This window comes from Chionomys nivalis, chromosome 7 (genome assembly GCF_950005125.1).
Source record: "Chionomys nivalis chromosome 7, mChiNiv1.1, whole genome shotgun sequence".
Lineage (NCBI taxonomy): Eukaryota > Metazoa > Chordata > Mammalia > Rodentia > Cricetidae > Chionomys > Chionomys nivalis.
Genome location: NC_080092.1, coordinates 88,302,533 through 88,322,441, shown reverse-complemented (window position 1 = coordinate 88,322,441; position 19,909 = coordinate 88,302,533). Strand labels below are relative to the sequence as shown.

Sequence of the window (19,909 nt, the reverse complement as noted above, 5' to 3'; positions counted from 1 at the left end):
CATTTGGAACGTCTGGTTTGAGCTTGCACCCTTTCCTCCTTCCGGAGCCTTCTATGATAACAGTGAGCCGGGTCTAGCCTCATGGATGAGAATAATGGCAGAGCAGCAAGCGGGGAGACTCCTGGGTGCCTGGCTTCCTGGATGAAAATGGTCACGCTACTAGCCAGATTGCCTAGACTGGGACTGGCAAAAAAGTGCACTACCAAAGAAGTCAGTGCCTTTGAGGCTCTTGATTATAGCAACACAGACAGCCTAGCCCAAGGAGCATAGACTCTGAACCTAAAGCCTAGTTTCTCCGTAGAGTATCATCTTCCAGTCAACAACACTACTGCCCACAGAGGCCTTTGTGACCCCAGTCTTCACCCCTTTCCATAGTCAGTCTCTCACGGAAGGCATTTGTGTCTACACCTGAAGGTTTTCCAAACCGACCCTCTTCTTAGTACCTGCCTTGGGTCACGACCTTGGTGACTGCCATGCCTACCATTTCAGCCTCACTAAATGGCTCCCATAAACAGTGCAGAGGATGCAATACTTGGTTGGTAGAACTGTTTGGAAAGGATTAGGAGGCGTGGCCTTGTTGGAGGCAATGTGTCATCGAGGGTGGTCCTGGAGGTTTAAAAGCCTTATGCCACTATGAGTTAATCCCTCCTCTCTCTGCCTTGTCGTTGTTGTTTCGAGATGTTTGAAGAGGCCTGTGCTGTGCGTATGGCCTGATGCAGGTGAGGGTCATGGGTTGTAAGGTGCATTATGAGAAGATCGATCTGCCCACAGCCCAAGGCCAGTGGCACCCCAAGTTGCAGTGCTATTCCCATGCTTGCCGGCCTCTATTGTGTCCCCCGAGGACATTACTTAGAAAGTAAAGGTAAATTATCTGAGTGTTACTAAATCTACCCCCTACTGCCATTTCTTAGGTTTATGTGACCTTAAACACATGGAAATTTCCTTAGGGTCGTCTATGTGACCTATTGTCCCTTTCTCTCAGCCCATCCATCTATCCATCCATCCATCCACCAGTCACTCAATAACCACTGTGTAGATTCTACCATGCGCTCAGGTCTGGGCTGAACCATTGGAGGGGATCTAAGAAGGTGTACTTGATGTAGCCTCAGGGCCGGCCTTCTGGAAGTTTCTCGCCCATCTAGGAAAATAGACCTATGTATAGTCTATAGTTAACACTACCCTGACGCAACCATTTGTTATATTAGTCTGCCTGGACTGCTGTTAATAGAGCAAAATGCCACAGGCCGGGTGTCTTAAACAAACAGAAACGTATTCCTTCACAGTTCTGGTGCCAGCATGGTCAGGTTCTTCAGAGAGCTCAGACTCCTTGGCTTGCAGACAGCTGTCGACTCCTCTGTGTCCTCATATGACCAACAGAGAGACTGAGACAGCCCTGACCTCATCTTACAATCCCATCAGAATGGCTCTACCAGCAGCGTGACCTCACCTAAACCTAATTCTCTCCTCAGACCTCCACCATTCAAATAGCATCGCTGCCACACTTACACTTCCAGATGTGAATTACAGGAGCCGTAATTCAGCTCATTGCATCTGTCATGGGCTAAACTGATAAAACCATCAACTTAATCCTCCCACCAGCTCCCTCCAGGCTGATTGCCCTGCATTCACAGAGGAAAGGGCGGCTTAGAGAGGCTCAGGACCTGCTGGAAGCCACACAGCTGGAGACTGGCCCAGTGGGGTGTGATCCTGAGGCCACTGTGTCCCCAGTAAACTTCTGCCCACTCTCTGGCTGCCCTTGTGAAAACTTCCCCTGCCTGGCGCTCCAGGAAGCACCCACACTGGGCAATGGCGATTCCCGGCGAAGTCCAGGCTTGTGAGCCCCTTCCTGGCCCAGTAAGGCCTTACGTGAATTGACCAAGACAGCCCTTAAGCAGAAAAAGGTGCATGGGGAGAGATTTAGCAGAGAAGAGAACCCACTCGTCTACAGTTGCTGGAGCTGCTGGCCAAGCTGTGCGCTTCACACAAAAACAGCTTCAAAAAGAAAAGGGCCATCAATGTTTAATGGCTTCCACTCGCCAGGGTGGAGGACTCAACACGCGCCTGCCCTCCCCTCCCCCTGCAGAGGAAAATGCAAGAAGAAGTTGCTTAGTGGGTGCCCTAGCGACTGTACAGTGGCATGCTGGCTGACACTAAATGTCCCCTAGGCTAGACCACATTCTAAGAAATCCCTCCATAGGCAGTACAGGAGAACAAAGGGTGCCCCCATGCCAGGAAATCCCAAATGTACTTGTACATCTTCATACAACTCTAATTACTAAGATTAAATCGCTCTTTGTTTTCTGGTTCCTCTGTCTTCAAACACCACACTTGTCCAGTTCCTCAACTGCTGCTTTGCCGGGCATGTGACTCCCATTGGCTGTACCTGAGGCCACCCAGCATCCCGTAAGCATGGGCTGCCTAAAGGGGCTCAAAGGCCACGTGAAGTCTTAGGTCCTCGAAGCTCTGCACGGAAAAGACTGACTCCACAGAGACAGATGTCGCTGAGCGGGGACAACAGCAGGCGTCAGCAAAACATTCATCCATGGGTCGTCTGCCTTCATGAGCTCTGTGGAGAATGCCAAGCTGGGGACAGGGAGGGGCAGCAGAGTTAGGGAGGTTTACACTGGAGCTCTTGGGAGAGGGCAGGGGGCTATTGTAAAGAGGACCGGTCAGCTGGTTCCAGTTTAGCCCAGTGGCCCTGTTTGTCAGATCATCCCAGCTCAGTGCTGACTCTGGACTGCTGTGGATTCCCCTTCCAGGAGACTTTAAAAGTTTCCCCCAGTGGACAAATTACTTTTTTTTTTTTCAAGACAGAGAGACAAGGTTTCACTGTGTAGCCCTGGCTGTCCTGGAACTCACTCTGTAGACTAGGCTGGCCTCAAAATCACAGAGATTCACCTGCCTCTGCCTCCCAAATGCTGGGATTAAAGGTGTGCGCCACCACCGCCCGTCTGACAATGACTGTGTGTCTGACTCTGTATGTCCCTATCTGTAAAGGGGGAGTGACAGTTGTATCCACCCCATGGATTAGTGTGAGATTAACATGACAACCTGCTTCTGTTGTCTGCAAAGGAATTGCTGACAGGAGTGACTGAGGGTAGAAGAATTTCTTTGGCTCACAGTTGAAAGATTACAGTCCAACATAGTAAGGATGCCGGTTTGGCAGCCAGGGCTCAGCGGGCAACGGGAGCTTCGAGGCATAGTTTGTTACATCTCGGTATATCAGAGAGCAGAGAACTCACTGGAAGCAGGGCTCTCACCAAAGCTCTCAAGAACCCTCTTCCAGTGAGCTGCCAGCCCCTAGCCATGCCTCCCACACTTGAATTCATAACACACCATGATGTGGAATAATCCTGCACACTGTGAAGATCTGTTGCTCATTGTTAACAAAAAACTGATTTGCTGATGGCTATGAAGGATTTTCAGGGCAGAGAGAATGCTGGGATGATGAAGGGTGGAGCTTGAGGAGTCACCAGGAAACAAAGAGGGAACAAGGCAAGTTGGAGGACAGGTAAAGTCACGAGCCGTTTGGCAATACATAGATTAGTAGAAATGGGTTAGTTTAAGCTGTAAGAGCTAGCTAGTAACAAGCCTGAGCTATCAGTCAAGCATTTATAGTTAACATTGAGTCTCCATGTCTGTTATTTGGGAATTGGAGAGCAGAAAAGAAAAGTTCACTTACAATACCAACCTGGAGGCAGGTCTCCAGGAGAGGGCCACGAAGTAACCACAGTCACTTTTATCAGTAGGGTCAGCACTCTGTGGTTTCCATGTCTGAATGTTTCTCCACACCTGGTGAGAGCCTTCCTAAAACTGTCATAAACCTGAGCCTGGGATTCTGAGGTGCAACACCCTGCCCAACTCAGGAGTTCTAGTTCCAGTCATGCGTCAGCCTCATGGGTTCACCCAAAAGGGGCCCCCTGCTGAGCTGGGACAGAGGAAGATGGCAGAACCTCAGGAGCTGAACTAGGAAACACATGGCCCTTAGACAGAGATCCCAAACTTTCCCAAGCTCCCCCACATACACTCTGTCTGTATCCAGCTTGTTTCCTGTCGTTCACCTATGAATCAAGCTCCTACTGTTTGAAAGTGAAATGGCCTGGAGACATAAACCAGCTGGTGGAGTGCTTGCCTGGCATGCACAAGGCCCTGGCTTGAGCGTCAACCACGTAAACTGGCATGGTGACATGTGCCAATTACCCCAGTCCTTGGGAGGCAAAGACAAAGAGAAGGAGAATTTCAAGGACTCCTTGGATACACAGTAAGTTTGAGGCTAGCCTGGGCGACATGAGACAGTGTCAAGAAAGAAAAGCAGTGGGCTGGAGAGATGGCTCAGCGGTTAAGAGCACTGACTGCTCTTCCAAAGGTCCTGAGTTCAATTCCCGGCAACCACATGGTGGCTCACAACCATCTGTAATGAGGTCTGGAGCCCTCTTCTGGCCTGCAGGCATACATGTAGAAAGAATATTGTATACATAATAAATAAATATTTTTTTAAAAAAAGAAAAAAAAGCAGTGAGGGGAGCATAATAGAAAACCTTTCTCTCCTGCCTCTGCCAAGGAACAAAACTGAAAACAGTGCAAAGAAATGGCTTCAGTCTAGCTCACGGCCTCTTCACCCTCCAGTCTGTTCTGTGTGCTGCAGACAGCTGGGTGCCAACTGGAAAGATGCAAGGACTGGTCAGCCCCAGCCGCTCCTCTGATCCCAGCTGCAGATGACAGAAGGAAAGGAAGCAAACTCCTCAAGCTGGGCTCAGGCCAGTTGGAAGTGGCTGCGGGAGGATGAGGTAGGACTTGCCACCAAAGTGCTTGCTTGGAGGGTGAACACTGTGGGAGTTTCTTCTGGTGTCCTCCAGACAGTTTCCTGTGTTCCTCACGTCTACTGGTGTTGGCGGCTGCCTTGGCAGTGTGAGACAGGAAAGTTGTGGGGCCAGTGACCCATGGGGTCCCCTACCCTTACACAGTAATGCCATATGGTCCTGAGTACCCATACACACACATCTAGTGAACCTATTGCACACACACACACACATGCACATACGCACACACACACCAAGTCTGCTCTGTAGACCTTTCAAGCCACTATTTAGGGCTTTCTCCCTCACCCTGGGCGGGGGGATATTTCTAGCCCCCAGATGGGAGAAAAGCCCTGAAACTTGAGCAGAAGGTATCCTCAGTGACACGCCTAGAGGCAAGCATTAATAGAAGCCTCCCTCAGGCCACTGACGCGCCTGGGCAGCTGCTCCAAAGGCCCAGTGTCTCTCAGTCCCAAGGCCAGCCCACTCTGGCTCAGCCAGGCACACTAAACTTAGCTTCCACTCCCAACTCCATAGCCGCTGCCACCAGCTAGCCGGCTGTCACCTTTCCCTGGGAGACACTGCTGCCCCCTGCCCAGAGCACCCACACCTCAGCCTCCATCATGTCACAGACCAAAACCCTGAAGGTACGTGTGACCCTCTTCTTCATCCTGGTGGGAGGAGTGCTGGCCATGGTGGCTGTGGTGACCGACCACTGGGCCTTGCTGAGCCCACACCTGGAGCACCATAATGAGACTTGTGAGGCGGCCCACTTCGGCCTCTGGAGGATCTGCACCACGCGCATCGCTGTGCGTGACAAAGAAGACAAAAATTGCGAACGCATCACGCTGTCGGGAGGTAAGTTCCCCCATTCTCCCTCTTTCCATTTCTCATCCTTCCAAGACCCCAAGTTGCCTGGGCGAACAGAGCTGTTGCCAGTCCTTCCTGCACAGGAACAGATGGGAGTGACCTAGGGTAATTTTTACTGCTAGAACCAAGGTGGAAGATGAGGGTGTTTGTCTTCAGGTCCATCTTGTAAGGCCTGGGCTCTTGATGCAGTGCAGGTTGCTAGAGTTAAGAGAGTCCCAAAACTGCTGGTCTACCAGACCCAGGACTTCTGGCTCCAGCAGCAGATGCTCGGGGTTGATACTCAGAGGCATCTCAGCTCCGTTCTCTCCCTGTACAGACAAGCTGGTGACCTTAACACCTCAGGCTGGAAGGAACGTGTGGGGCAGGCTGGCTCCTTCCTCAGCCTCTAAGCAAAAGTACAGATTCCCAGCACTCGGGAGGCAGAGGCAGGTGGATCTCTGGGAGTTCGAGGCCAGCCTGGTCTACAAAGGGAGTTCCAGGACAGGCTCCAAAGCTACAGAGAAACCCTGTCTCGAAAAACCAAAAAAAAAAGACTACCGCCTAGTCTGCCAGGCCCTGCAAAAAGGGTACACCAGGTTCCTTCTTCTTAGGTACTGAGAACTTCACGTGGCTAACAACAGAGCATGAAACTAAGCAGGGGGTACTTGGGGGTCAGGGTGCATGGCTGTGAAGCAGATGTGGTATGGATGCCTTCTTAGGGCCTGTGGTCCTACTACGGGTTCTCCCTTAGTTCCCATCACTCAGATCCTCGGGGTTCCCTTCCATAGAGGTTGTAAGTGATTCTTCCATTCCCTAACCACACCTTGCAAGTTCCTTGCCTGGGAGCTCGGGCATTGGTGTGATGTGTCTCTATCTTGTCAGTGTAGAGCCCCTGGATTTGGAGCAAGCAAACGATACATGATGGGAAAGAACATGCCAGGGAGAAAAGAGGCCCAGGCTCTCGCCGTCATTACCCACTGCCTTTACCCATTACACCATTAACCATGAAGGGACTTTTTTCTTGTTGACATAGTATCTTGAGCTAGCTGTCTAGTTGGTTTATGGAATGCTGGGGATGGAACCCAGTGACTACTAGGCAAAGGCTCTACCATCTGAGCCATGCCCTTGGCCCTGTGAAGGGCTCTTCAGACAGGACAGGGCCCATCTCAGCCCCTGCTTCGCCTGTCCGAAACAGTAGGATCACTTCTAGAGCTCACAGAGTCTCCAAGGCCTCCATGGACCACAGCATGTGCGGCTCTCATCCTGATGCTCAGAATGACTCTTTCCATGTCCTGCCTCACGCTTGCCACTCAAGTCCTAGGTCTCAAATCCCCAGCAGCCTGCATGTGAACCAAAGAGCTCACCCTCCTTCTCTTCTCCTCCCTCTTCCTTAGCTCTTGCTTCGTGAAAACCCAGGCGGGTGTCACTCATCACTGCTGGGGAACCAGAGATTTGTAACCACTCAGCTGTCTTGGAAACACAGTCTCGGGGTGGTGGGCCTGATGAACATGAACAAGTGCTTGGAGGCTATCTATCGCATAGCCTGATGCCCACACCCCTTGGCTACTCTCCACACTCGTAAACAGGTGTATCCTCCGCCAACTCCCCGGGCAGGGCAGGGCAGGGCAGGGTGGCAGGGCGAGGCAGGGCGAGGCAGGGCGAGGCAGGGCAAGGCAGCTTCTCCAGGGACCGTGCGTATGGAGGGACACTGTGGTTCTGTCCACCTGTCCTTAGAGCCTGTGCCTTTTAAAGTCAGAGCAGATGAGTGAGCCAGGTCTGTGCAGAGACAAGCTGATGAGAACACCAGCCTCAGGGGATCGACAGGCAAGGCTTGGCCTGGGGCCTAAGCAGAGTCTGTTTGTCTGCCTTCTCGCCCCATCAGCTGTGAATCATACTGCCCACACTTGTGACATGGAACCTGACCTCCCCAGCTGTCCTCTCGATCCTGCTCATGCATTCAAACGGACATCATTTTCCTTCCCCGTCCACCTTTTCTGTGCTCCCTGGGAACTGTCTTTTCTGAAAGAGGGTTCACACAGAGCCCTATCATTTATCAGCAACTATAACAATAAGGCACAGCCATGTAGGGAGCTGTGTGAGTATTAACTCTGGGCGATATGAGAAAGAAAATGACTGAGGGAGAAATAACCCCTCCCCCACTGTGTCTTCTCCCTCGGTGATGGCAATGGCGATGCTGGGAATGGGGAAAAGATTCTTTATTTTTCAGAACTCTGGGAATTAACCTAAGATCTTACAACAACCTGGCAAGCGCTTATTCAAGAAAAGCAGGAGACTTGAGAGAAGTGACTAAATTTTTGTTTGGTTAGTTGGTTGGTTTTTGTTTTTGTTTTTTTCAAGATAGGGTTTCTCGGTGTAGCACTGGCCATCCTGGAACTTGTTCTGTAAACCAGGCTGGCCTCGAACTCACAGAGATCGGCCTGCCTCTGCTTCCTGAGTGTTGGGATTAAAGCTGTGCACCACCCCTGCCCATGGAAACAGTGAGCTTTAGGGTAGTTTAATTTCCTGTCTTCTGTTGTGTGCCTGAAAGCTACTTCCTCAGTAAAACAAAGGAAAACCAAGAACCTGTCTAGCTGACAGTAGAGGAGACAGAATAAGGTTGGACCCCTTACAGAGTCCCTCTCCTGTTGTTATCTGCATTTTTTTTTGTCATTTTGCAAAAGTCCTTAATTGCAAAACTGTGACTGGGGGATGAATGGGCCCCTTGCATGTTAGAATATCTCTGTTAACTGATGGTCAACCCAAGAGAGCAGGGGTTTCATGCTCAAGAATATAGACATCACAAGATAAGCTCAAAGACAGCACAGAAACAAGCCTCAGGAGGGAGAGCCAGGTTCCCCAAATTGCCACGTTGTGTATATACTTAAAAACTACCAGCCATTAAGTACACCCCTTTGACCCCCACCCTGGAGAGGCAGAGGCAGGTGGATATCTGTGTCTTTCAGGACAGCCTGATCTTCATAGGGAGTTTAGTGAGACCTTTTCTCAAAAGCAAACAAGAAAAAAAAAAAAAGAAAGAAAGAAAGATGAAAGAAAGAAAGAAAAAACCAGAAAACAAACTATGCAGAGTACTAAGATGACGTGGATAATATATGAGGAAGAAATCCACAAACTGGAATGAGCCTTTGGAATGTCTAGATGTGGACAAAGACTTGGTTACATTTATTGGTTTGTTTCTGGAGGTATGTCTGAGGACGACTGGAGGAAGTCACTTCTCTCCTTCTACCACGTGGGTTCTGGAGACCACACACAAATCATCAGTTGCTGGTCAGTGTCTGCTAAGGCAGCTCATCAGCCCCAGTTAGACAAAGACTTTAAATTAGCAGTTTCAAATATGTTCTGAGAACTGAAAGAAACCATATCTAAAGAATGGCAGAAGAGGAGGATGTCCTTGTGAAATAGATAACGATCAAGAGGCAGAAATTAGTTTTTAAACAGCAAATAGAAACCCTTTTGAGAAGGACAATGATTAAAGTAGAAAGTTCACTAGAGGGACTCAAAGCCCGGCCTGAACAAGCAAATGAAAAAGTCTGTGAACTTTAAAAAATGTTCATGGAGATTCTCCAGGCAGAGTAACAGGAAGGGAGAAAGGCACAGCAGCTCAGAAACATGTGAGACACCATCATATACGTCATGGGAGTCTCTGGAAGAACAGAGGGGAAAGGAGGAAAAACTCTTTGGGAAAGATAATGGCTAAAAGCTTCCCACGCTGGATGAAAAACGTGAACCTACAAATCCATGAAGTTAATGGATTCTAGGTAGTATAAACTTGAAGAAATCCAGACCTACATACATCACATCCATTCTGGTGAAAGATACAGAGAATGCTAAAAACAGAAAGGAAGTCATGGTTATGATGACTTTGATTTGTCAACTTGAATTACTAGGTTGGTGTGTGACGTGTCTATGAAAGGTGCATTACTTTATTGCTTTCTGTTCTTGACTATGGATGTAACGAGCTGTTTCAAATTCCTGCTTTTCCAACCTCCCTACTATGACCCGGAACTCTGAGCTGGCGCAATTTTCCCAGCAACAGAAAAAGGAAACTGTCTCAGGTTGCTTCTCTATTGCTATGACAAAACACTAACCAAGAACAACTCTGGGAGGAAAGGGTTTATTTCAGCGTCCAGTTATGGTCTCTCATGGAGAGAAGCCAGGACAGGCACTTGAGGCAACAACACAGAAGCAGGAAGTGAGCAGAGGCCACGGAGAAGGATGCTGCCTTCTGGCTTGATCTCCATGGCTTGCTCGGCTTGCTTTCCCATACAACCCAGGGCCGCATGCCCAGGGCGGTACTACCCACAGTAGACTGTGCCCTGCCACATCCAACATTAACCAAGACAATTCTCTTGGAGCCAGAGAGTTGGTTCTATGCTTAAGAGCTCTTACTGCTCTGGCAGAAAACCCAGGTTTGGTCCCCAACATTCACGTGGCGGCTCATGACTGTCTTTAACTCCAGTTCTAGAGACCCTGATGCTCTTTCCTGACCTCTTCTGACATTATATGCACCTGGTGCACGTATATACACTCGTGCACTCATCCATACACATAAAATAAATATTTTGGAAGAAGATACTTCACAGACGTGCTCACAGGCCAATCTAATGGAGGCATTTTCTCAGTCGAGAGTCTCCCTTCCTAGGTGACCCTAGTTTGTGTCAAGTTAGATAAAACTGACCAGCACAACCACTTATCACACACGAGATTCCTTTTATTATTATTATTATTTTACATGCATTGGTGTTTTACCTGCATGAATGTCTGTGTGAGGGTGTCAGGTCTTGAAGTTACCAAGAGTTGTGAACTGCCATACAGATTCTGGGAATTGAGCCCGGATCCTTTGGAAGAGCAGCCAGTGCTCTTAACCACTGAGCAATCTCTCTAACCCCTCATGAGTTTCTTCATAAGATAAACAGATTCTTTTTCCCAGACACCATAGAAGCCTGGAGATCATGGGAGGCCATACATATGCAGCTGTATCCCATACATCAATATTTTGGTCAACGATGGAGCGTATGAAAAAGAATGGCCTTATGGAACTAAATCACGTGGTGATGTCATAGCCAACCTAGTTGGTGTGTGTACACTCCATAACATTTATACTATGACAAGGTTGCCGAAGCAACACACAATTACACCAGCTCATCTAATCTCACAGAAACTTCCGGGAGACCCATACATTCATCTTCATTCCACATCACAGATAAGGAAAATGAAGCTCAGAGGGCACGGATAATTTGAGTGTGGCTATGCGATTAACGAGCAGGAATTTGTCCCTGGACATTTGCCTGTTATGTCCACTTTCTTAGTTACTGTATCATAGAGGTTTTTGTTCTAAAAATGGTTTTCACTTGACAAGGAGGAACACTAAAGGTAGCATGGCCATCCCCAGGCTAACTACCTAACAAGGAGAGGTTCAACACCCAGGTCTTAATCCCTAGCTCCCTTGCTCTCCAGAACCATCTCATAATGTCCAATGTACATACACAGCTCCTAAAGCCTTCTGACTAAAGAGGCCACAAGGAGTCCCACGTAGGATAAGACATAGTCAGAGACAGCCAGACTGAGAGCTAATACAAGGCAGTTTCACTAGAACCCTTTCTGCCGTGATGTGTTGGAGGTTCCTCACAGGATGGGCAGGATAGGATGTCTCGTGTGAGTTTTCCATTGTCCATAAAGAGCAAGAGAAATTCTGCTCTGTACGAGATTAGCACCGAAGCTTGGTTCCAATGCCTCCTGAGCGAGAGGAGGGGCTTTCCCAGTTTCCAGGGGAGACCATGGATCAGCTGGGAAGCCCCAGAAGGACCATTCCCTGCCCTTGTTTCTTTCAAGTTCTGCCTCTCTAGGGTAGCCCCGGCAGCCCATTTCTCTATGCACACATCTCTCCTCAGTGCAAGGATTATGGGCGTAAGAAAAGCATGACATCATTGATCTTGGGAATCTCCAGGGCTCCCTCCCCTACCCACAGGCTGAGGCTCCCTCCGTTACCCACAGAACTCACACTGAGGCTCCCTGTCCTACCCACATGAACTTGTGTTGGGGGTGCGTGAAGCTTTAGGCGCCCCCATGGAAGAACAGCACTCTGGGGATACCTGCAGCTCATCTTAGGAATTCTTCCGTGCTGATTGGAAGAGCATACATCTTTATAAGCTTGCTGAAAGCAACATGGGCACCATATGTGAGATTGTCTCCATGCTCCAAGCCACTAATTCCTGGAGTTTTACACATAAGTTATTTCTAATACAATAAATCTGCACTACCAAGGGCTCGCTACCCTGGTGATATTCTTAGTGATAACTCAGAGCTCTCCCATGCTAAAGATCACCTTGGGGTTTCATGTGCCTGATGCTCTGGTTCTTTGAAATTGCCACCCTAGATTCTGCACAGCTGGTAACTGAACCATACTATAGTAACCAGCCACCCTGCCCAAGTTCCCAGGCAAGCCTGAACGGAGCTCATGATCTTGTTGTTTTGTTTTGTTTTTGAGACAGGGTTTCACTATGTAGCCTTGGCTGGCCTGAAACTCACAGTGTAGACAAGGCTGGCCAGGATCTCACAGAGATCTACCTGTCTCTGCCTGCCCAGGTGCCAAGATTAAAAGGGTGTGTCAACACACCTGACTGTGTGTATTTTTTAAGAAATAGCCCGGTTCACATTTTTACACCACTGAATTTCGTAGAAAAAGAAATCTCAGAATCATTATAAGTCAGTTTCAGAGACAAAAGAGATGACAATGACCTCAGACCCCAATCACAGTCCTGGATCCTCTTGGAACTGGACCTCTGTTTACTTGGTCTAAATCAGTGTCTGTGTCTGCACAGCGAGGGGACAGGGCTCATCAAAGCAGAGTGTGAGCCCCCAAACCTATACAAGGGTGTTATACCTGGTATTGGAGAAAAGAAATGACGTCAGAGAGGCAGAAGCAGGAAGGTTCGGAATCTGTATTGTACATAGGACTATCCCTATCACCCTACCTGTGAGCAAATGGCCCACTTAGGGCCTGTTTCAGATGGTGTGTGTGTGTGTGTGTGTGTGTGTGTGTGTGCAAGTTCACATGAAAGTCAAAGGGCTACACGCGGTGTCTCCGTTATTCTCCACATTATTGTTTGAGCCACGGTCTCTCACTGAGCCTTGGAGCTCACCAATTTAGCTAGGCTGACTGTCTGACAGCCCTGGGAATCCACTTGTCTCTGACCCTTCAGCTTGGCATCACAAGGGCAGGTCACCAACTGCACCACTACCCCAGCCCTGAAGGTGCTGAGGATGGGACTCAGGTCCTCATGCGCAAGCACTTTGCCCACTGAGCCATCTGGTTTAGACTCTTTTAATGCTGAGTTTCCCAAACACTACCATCCATCAATGGGGCAAAGGTGTGAAAAACTAAGTCGCGTGAGGCGTGCCCATCTGTGGGCCCCTGTGCTGTCCTCTAAAGATGCTGGCTTGGTTGGTTCTGAATGAGACTGGTGTCTGGTGTGGCTACTCCATCTTTGGAGCCCTCAGGGACTCTGAAGGGATTTGTGTTCTCCCCCAGGCAGCCCTCTGGGTCTGGAGCAGATACGTTTCTCTCAGGTTGAAAGCCAAGTACGTGGGCCTTCTCTGTGTGCCAAGTTCAAGAGAGAAGACAGGTCAACCTGCCTGTCCTCTGGCGCAAAGTAGAGGACATTGGGGAGAAACTGAGGCTTCCAGTAGTCCTAATGCTCCCTACCCCGTCACCCACATGTGAGGGTGTTGAATGGAGGAGGAGGAGACATTTCATATTCTACCCAAGGAAAAGTCACCCCAGGGACACCTGCCTCGCCCCCAAGGCATGCAGCCTATTCCAGCGCACCTGGATTCAGACTTCTCTGTCCTGATATCCAGAATGTCTGTCTGTACATCACTGTCCACCCTGAGTGGGGCCTGGCATTTATCTGACGGCAACTGACTTCCCAACATGCCATGCAAGCGTCGCCTCTGCAACCCAGAAGGGTCAACCATCCGTGGTCATAAGACTCTCCAGGCTGCCTGTACCTCCCAGTCCTCACTCTGAAGGCTCTTGAGAGGAGCTGGGAAAGCAGCTGACCATGAAATGCACTTGAATTCAGTTGATTCTTCTTGGAGGGTTTTCAATGGCAACCGAAATTGGCCCTTAGAGAACGAAACAGAAAATGTCCCTTTGTCCGGAGGGAGACCCAGGGAGACGTGTCACGTAGCGTGAGCTGTTTTGAGGCAGTGATTCAAGTGCATCTACAGCTACTGATCTCATGAATATAAGAGGGCTGCATTATGCTTTAAAATAGTCAGGGCCGCTGTGAGGAAAAAAGCGCAGTGTTGAGTCTGACATCACCACTGGTCTTCAGACACCCCAGGTAGCTCGGCTCAAAAGAAAAGGGATTTAAATATAGAAGCTTGGGGAAAGGCAGTTTGCTGCCAGGAACAGTCACTGCTGCTAGGCCAGACCCCATCTCCAGGCGTCCTGGTCCTGGGCCTTGGGAGAGGCAGCAACTGAACCAAGGAGGCACGGAGAGGGACAGGATTAAGTCGCAGTAAAATGATGTAGCCAGACAGAAGAAAGCCTTCATCCCGTTCAAAGCCATGATGGTGGCAGCCTCCAGGTACATATCTAAAAGGAACTGGGCACCAGTCTTTAGGGAATGAGCTTTCCACTGTGGCCTAGAAGGGAAACCGTGAATCCACACTCAATGCCATTGAAACTAAAAGCAGAGCTGTTTTTTACACTAAGGGAGACAGAAACACAAGAAAAAGACACCAAGGTGGGGCCTCACATAAAAAAAAAAAACCTAATTTAGTTTTCTTAAGAAACAGAAAATAGGGAGGAGGGTGTCGTGCAATTTGGGAGAGCTCCACCCCAGCACCACACAAACCAGAGTGGTAGCAAGGACTTGCAGCCCCAGTGCTAGGGAGGTGGAGGTAGACAAATCAGAAGTTCCAGATATCATTGGCTACTACATTTGGACAGACTGTAAATTCAAGGCTCGCCTGGGCCATGTGAGACCCTGTCTCGAAAACAACCAAGCATGAAATAAAGTAAAATAACCCATTCGTATACTTCCTAATTGAGCAATTCATTGGGTAAAGAATATTGAATGTACTCAATAAAGACCACAAGTATACTTTGGTGCCATGTCAAGCTGTGAAGAGACTAATGCAGGAAAGTAAAGGAGAAAGCTGGAAGCAGACCATGTATAAGATCCCCATGACCGTATTTACACTACGCCCCTCCCCTGCTGCCCTTAACATGTAGGTCTCAAGTCTAACTGTCCACATGGCTCAGTGGCCAAGAAGCTTGCTAGGGGATGTTTTGTCCAGGGTCCACATGACTCAGGTCATGAAGGTCTGAATCTTCTGGAAAGAACTCTCCCTTTCCCTCCCTCCCCCATCTCTCTCTTCCCCCCACCCCGAGTGTGTACATTGTGGAATTCACACACACTTGTATGCATGTGCTTGTGGAGGCCAGAAGTTGGCATCTAGTATCTTCCTCAATGGCTCTCCGCCTTGCTTTCTGAGATAAGGTCGTTCGCTGGACTGGAGCTCACCGATTGGCCGGACTGCTTGTCAGTGAGTTCTAGGGATCTGCTCCCCAGGACTGGGATTGCAGACACACATCCCCTTATCCAGCTTTTTACATGATTGCCGGGAATCCTGCTTGTGTGGCAAGCTGAACCATCTCCCTAGCCCCTGGAAATCTTTTGAAAGACCCCGACTGCTCCCCAGGTCCAGCTGCGAAAGGAGGATAAAGGTCTGCTTCTGGCTTAATCCAAGGTTCCTCAGCACCACCACTGCTAACAGTTCCCACTGGATAACTCCATACGGTGGCAGGCTTTCTTGTGAAATGCGGGTCTTAGTACAACCCCTGGCCTCTAGGCATTGCCCAGGGACCCCAGGAGAGGGATCCACACGCCAAGATTATCAACTGGTTATTTGCTAAGCATGCATGGCTCCCACTTCAGGAACAATACTGAGCCTGAGTCTCAATTACCCCAACTGCCTAATTGGCTCAGGGCTTACGTGCTGTTTGTCTCAAGAATCCATCATCCTTTACTTCCTAATGCTGTCCCAGCATCCTTTGCCATCCTTTATCTGCTGAAATAGCTTGCTAAAGGTCAGGGAAATGTTTGGCCCAGATTCAGAATGTGGGGGAAGATAGGCAGTCATAGCCCCTGCATGCCCTGTGGGGAGACACCCACCCTTTCCACCAGCTCACAGACTGTCTCCTCCTTCACAGACAAGAACTGCTCCTACTTCAGGCATTTCAACCCAGGAGAGAGCTCAGAGATCTTTGAATTCACCACTCAGAAAGGTGAGGCCCTGGAAGGCAGGGGCGGCAGGAAGCCACTTCCGTCACCAGCTGCTGGGTTAGGAGTCACTTGGCAGAGACATGCTGACTCCTGCTAGGGATGGAAAGCAGCTGGAGGCTGGTACCCTGTTGCACCCCTACACACAAGCAGTTCTGGGTCCAGGTACTCAGCGCACACATGTTGGTGTAGACTTGCTGGCAGGCTGTAAGCTGCAGCAGGAGCTTGTTCCACCCCGCAGAGCCAGAGGAAGAAGGAGATGATACAGCTGCTGGAGCAGGACCATGGGGTGGATGGGTGGGTGGGTGAGAGTCTCTATGGCGACAGTTGGTAGTCCTTCCCTCCTTTACTAACAGCCCCCCCCCAGGCTGAGGACACATGGTATTCCTCCTGCCCTTCACCAACGGAACTCAGAGACCACATCATCAGGAAGAGCCTGAGCTGTGTGGGAGCAGGTGGCCACACAGGGTACAAGAGCTGTCACAGACACAGTCACACACATGCTAGAAGACCTTCACATGTAGTCACGTGCACACACCAACAGGTCCTCAGGCACAAGGCCCACATACACACTGACAGCTTTAATGCAGAAACACGCATGCATGCATGCACATACCAACAGAGCCTCATGCATGGACCATGCATACACACTGAGAGCCTTAATGCAGGGAACAATCATGCAGGCATGCACATACCAACAGAGCCTCATGCATGGACCATGCGTACACACTGAGAGCCTTAATGCAGGGATCACTCATGCATGCATGCATGCATGCACACACAGACAGATCCTCATATGTGAGGTATTTATAAGTGCTGACAGCCTCAGGAGAAAAGCACATACGTGCATCCACATATGCCAATAGATATTCTCTCTCTCCCTCTCTCTCTCCCTCTCTCTCTCTCTCTCTCTCTCTCTCTCTCTCTCTCTCTCTCTCTCCCTCCCTCCCTCCCTCCCTCCCTCCCTCTCTCTCTCTCTCTCTCTCTCTCTCTCTCTCTCTCTCTCTCTCTCTCACACACACACACACACACACACATATGCATACTTCTCACATGCAGACACGGGCACATACTCTGATGAATTCTTAGGCAACCCACTCACATCCTCCTCACACACACTCCCATGCTAGGTAACACCCACACCCTGTCAATCTCCCAGAGTCCCCCTGTCAATCTAAGACAGACCACCTACAGCTCAGCGCCTCCTTCCGTCTGTCACTCATGAAGGCTTGGCTCTAGGAACGTCTCTAGACGCAGGGCGTCCTGCCTCCTTTGGAGGTCTTTGCCTCGGGGAACCTTGCAGTTTTGCACCCTGGAAAGACACAGGTGATTCCATCTTGTTGGCACCTGGCCTCGCTCTTCCACAGCACCGAACTGGGAAGGGGTGAGAAAGGGGGTGGGCCTCAGTCAGGTGTGAAATGAGAATCCAGGCTGTGGGAACTCACTAAACCCCCTGACAGGATGAAGTGCCCAGAAAGGCGCTGCTTCTGAGGCTCCCTTTGTTTTGCAGAGTACAGCATCTCAGCAGCGGCCATCGCCATCTTCAGCCTTGGCTTCATCATCGTGGGCTCCATCTGCGCATTTCTATCCTTTGGGAATAAGCGTGATTATCTGCTGAGGCCAGCATCCATGTTCTATGCCTTTGCAGGTAGAGTGGGGTCCTGCAGTGCCTGGGTGGGAGGGGGAGTCCTTAGGGCTCCCCATTCCATGCTCAGGCTCCATGCAGGATCAAACTCTGAACCCCGGTGATCCCAGGAAGGATGCGAGGGAGAAAGTTTGCTTTGTTCCTCCCCGCCCTCCCCAATGACACTACGCTTAGGAGAAGCACTGAGAAACCGCCCCAGAAAGCAATTAACAAAGAAGGAAGGAAATGTGGCCAGTCTCTGGCTAACTTCCTGCAGGATGTGGGAAGTGCATTGTGGGAAGTGGCAGACATGGATCATTTTTGCAGATTCCCAGTTAGAACCATCTAGAAGCATTTTCCTCTCAGGACCAGGTCAAAGGCAGGGAACAGAGGTTGGGGGAGGACTGTGGTGGCAGTGGGAGCACCATCAGTCACTGAGACTCCTGGCTTTGTCCCCAGGGCTCTGCCTTATTGTCTCCGTGGAGGTCATGAGGCAATCGGTGAAGCGCATGATTGACAGCGAGGACACCGTCTGGATCGAGTATTACTACTCATGGTCCTTCGCCTGTGCCTGCGCTGCGTTCACCCTGCTCTTCCTCGGCGGGCTGTTCCTCCTGCTCTTCTCCCTGCCTCGGATGCCCCAGAACCCCTGGGAGTCCTGCATGGATGCTGAGCCAGAACACTAGCTTTGGGAAGATCAAGCCCAGACCGGAGTCTCCCGGAGGCGAGGAAGGAGTTTTACACCTGTCCTGGTCCCTTGACTGTCATGCTCTGTGCCTCTTCCTCTGAGTTCCTCTGCACAGGGACATGAACGGAGACCTGCCCAGCATCAGAGGAAGCAGGCAGGTGTTTGAAGGGGCTCTCTCTTACACCTGCCCCAGTTCAGGCTTGCCTACCATGCCTGTTGTCTTTGAAGAACTAGTCTGGTCTTCTTTAGAAACCTCCCAAGGACAGCCTGTACTCATTCACCAGGACTGAGCTTCACCAGCGCCAGCGTCCGGAGCCAGCTCCTCCCCCACTCTGGTCTACCCTGATATAAAATCCTCTTCCGTGACCTGAACATCCCTCCTTGTCTTCCAAGATCCCCAACAGACATTTTTAACTGGATAGAATCTGTGGTTTGAAATAAAAGATCTCAGAAAAAAAACTTCCCTTTTGTTCTTGTGCCTTGCATACCAATTGCTGAGCCTCCTGGCCATGGGCCCAGCACCCTGAACCCTGGAAGAGAAAAGGTAGGACTATCCCTCTGTGGCGGCGGTTCTCACCTTGTGTGGTCACAACCCGTTTGGGTGTCGCATATCAGATAACCTGAATATCAGATATTTACATTATGATTCCTAACAGTAGCAAAATTACACTTATGAAGTAGCAACAAATACAATTTTATGGTTGGGGGGGGGTCACTGCAACATGAGGGACTGCATTAAAGGATCGTCGCATTAGAAAAGTAGAGGCCCACCGCCTGGGCACTGAGGACTTTGAGAAGCGAGGTAGGGATACCTTAGAGGTTCTGAATTCCAACTCGAATGTCTGAGCTCTGGAATTGTTTGGAATGAAACTAGAAACCTTGTGACTTGGGCAAGGGTGTTAAAAATAGGAGGGGTTATTTCTAGTATCATCCATCCCCTCTCAGCACTGAAGCCCCATGGTCTCAGTCTAGCTTCTGAAGCCAGAACCTTGTTGGAAAAACAGAAAACAAACAAACCAACCAACAAAAAACAAAACAAAACCTAAGAAGCAGGGCTTCACAGACACTTAGCACCCACGCATATGTGGCACCATGGTTTAAACACTCCTCAGACCCCTGCTGCCCTGAACCTGGCCTCCAGAAACAGGGAGGACTCTCTGCAGTCCCTGCCCTGAACATTGGAGTCCCGCGTGGAGCTGGCAGGTGGCTGGGGGCACACTCCCACCTGTGGGAAAGACCTGGCCCATAACTTCTTGTGCAGCCTGCAACACAGGGGTGGTTTTTACAGCTCGACAGACATTGCAAGAACTTACCATGCATGTATAGAGTATCTCATGACATGAAAAGTCGATGCCATTTGAATCTCGGTGTCCATAAATAAAGTCTTATCGGCACACAGCCACACCTGTTCCCGTGGGTGTTCAGTGCGGCTGCTGTCCTCACAGCAGCACTGAGAAGCCTCAGGAGAGGGGTTTTGCCTTGCAATGTAAATAATATTTACTTCCCTACTAGACCTGGTGGCACATGCCAGCAATCCCAGCACTCAGGAAGCTGAGGCAGGAGGATCTCTCTCCACCTTATTCCCTTGACACAGGCGCATTCGTCACTTCTTACTGCTGTGACAAACAGCATGGCTTAC

General features: G+C 49.9%; 1 protein-coding gene across 1 annotated transcript; it reads left to right on the top strand.

Annotated features, from left to right (window-relative positions):
- Nucleotides 1-5,274: 5,274 nt before the first annotated feature.
- Cacng1 (calcium voltage-gated channel auxiliary subunit gamma 1) lies at nucleotides 5,275-18,715 on the top strand. The gene is made up of 4 exons (XM_057776259.1): nucleotides 5,275-5,654; nucleotides 15,889-15,963; nucleotides 17,469-17,606; nucleotides 18,042-18,715. Exons 1-4 carry the CDS (start codon nucleotides 5,420-5,422, stop codon nucleotides 18,266-18,268), a joined length of 675 nt encoding a protein of 224 aa, XP_057632242.1. The 5' UTR covers nucleotides 5,275-5,419; the 3' UTR covers nucleotides 18,269-18,715.
- The last annotated feature ends 1,194 nt before the right edge of the window (nucleotides 18,716-19,909 follow it).

Bases quoted from the DNA above. Each gene is read 5' to 3' on its own strand.
- Cacng1 (XM_057776259.1), top strand. From the start codon at position 5,420: ATGTCACAGACCAAAACCCTGAAGGTACGTGTGACCCTCTTCTTCATC. The intron at 5,655-15,888 runs GTAAGTTCCCCC...CCTCCTTCACAG, and splicing joins ACGCATCACGCTGTCGGGAG to ACAAGAACTGCTCCTACTTC. The intron at 17,607-18,041 runs GTAGAGTGGGGT...CTTTGTCCCCAG, and splicing joins CATGTTCTATGCCTTTGCAG to GGCTCTGCCTTATTGTCTCC.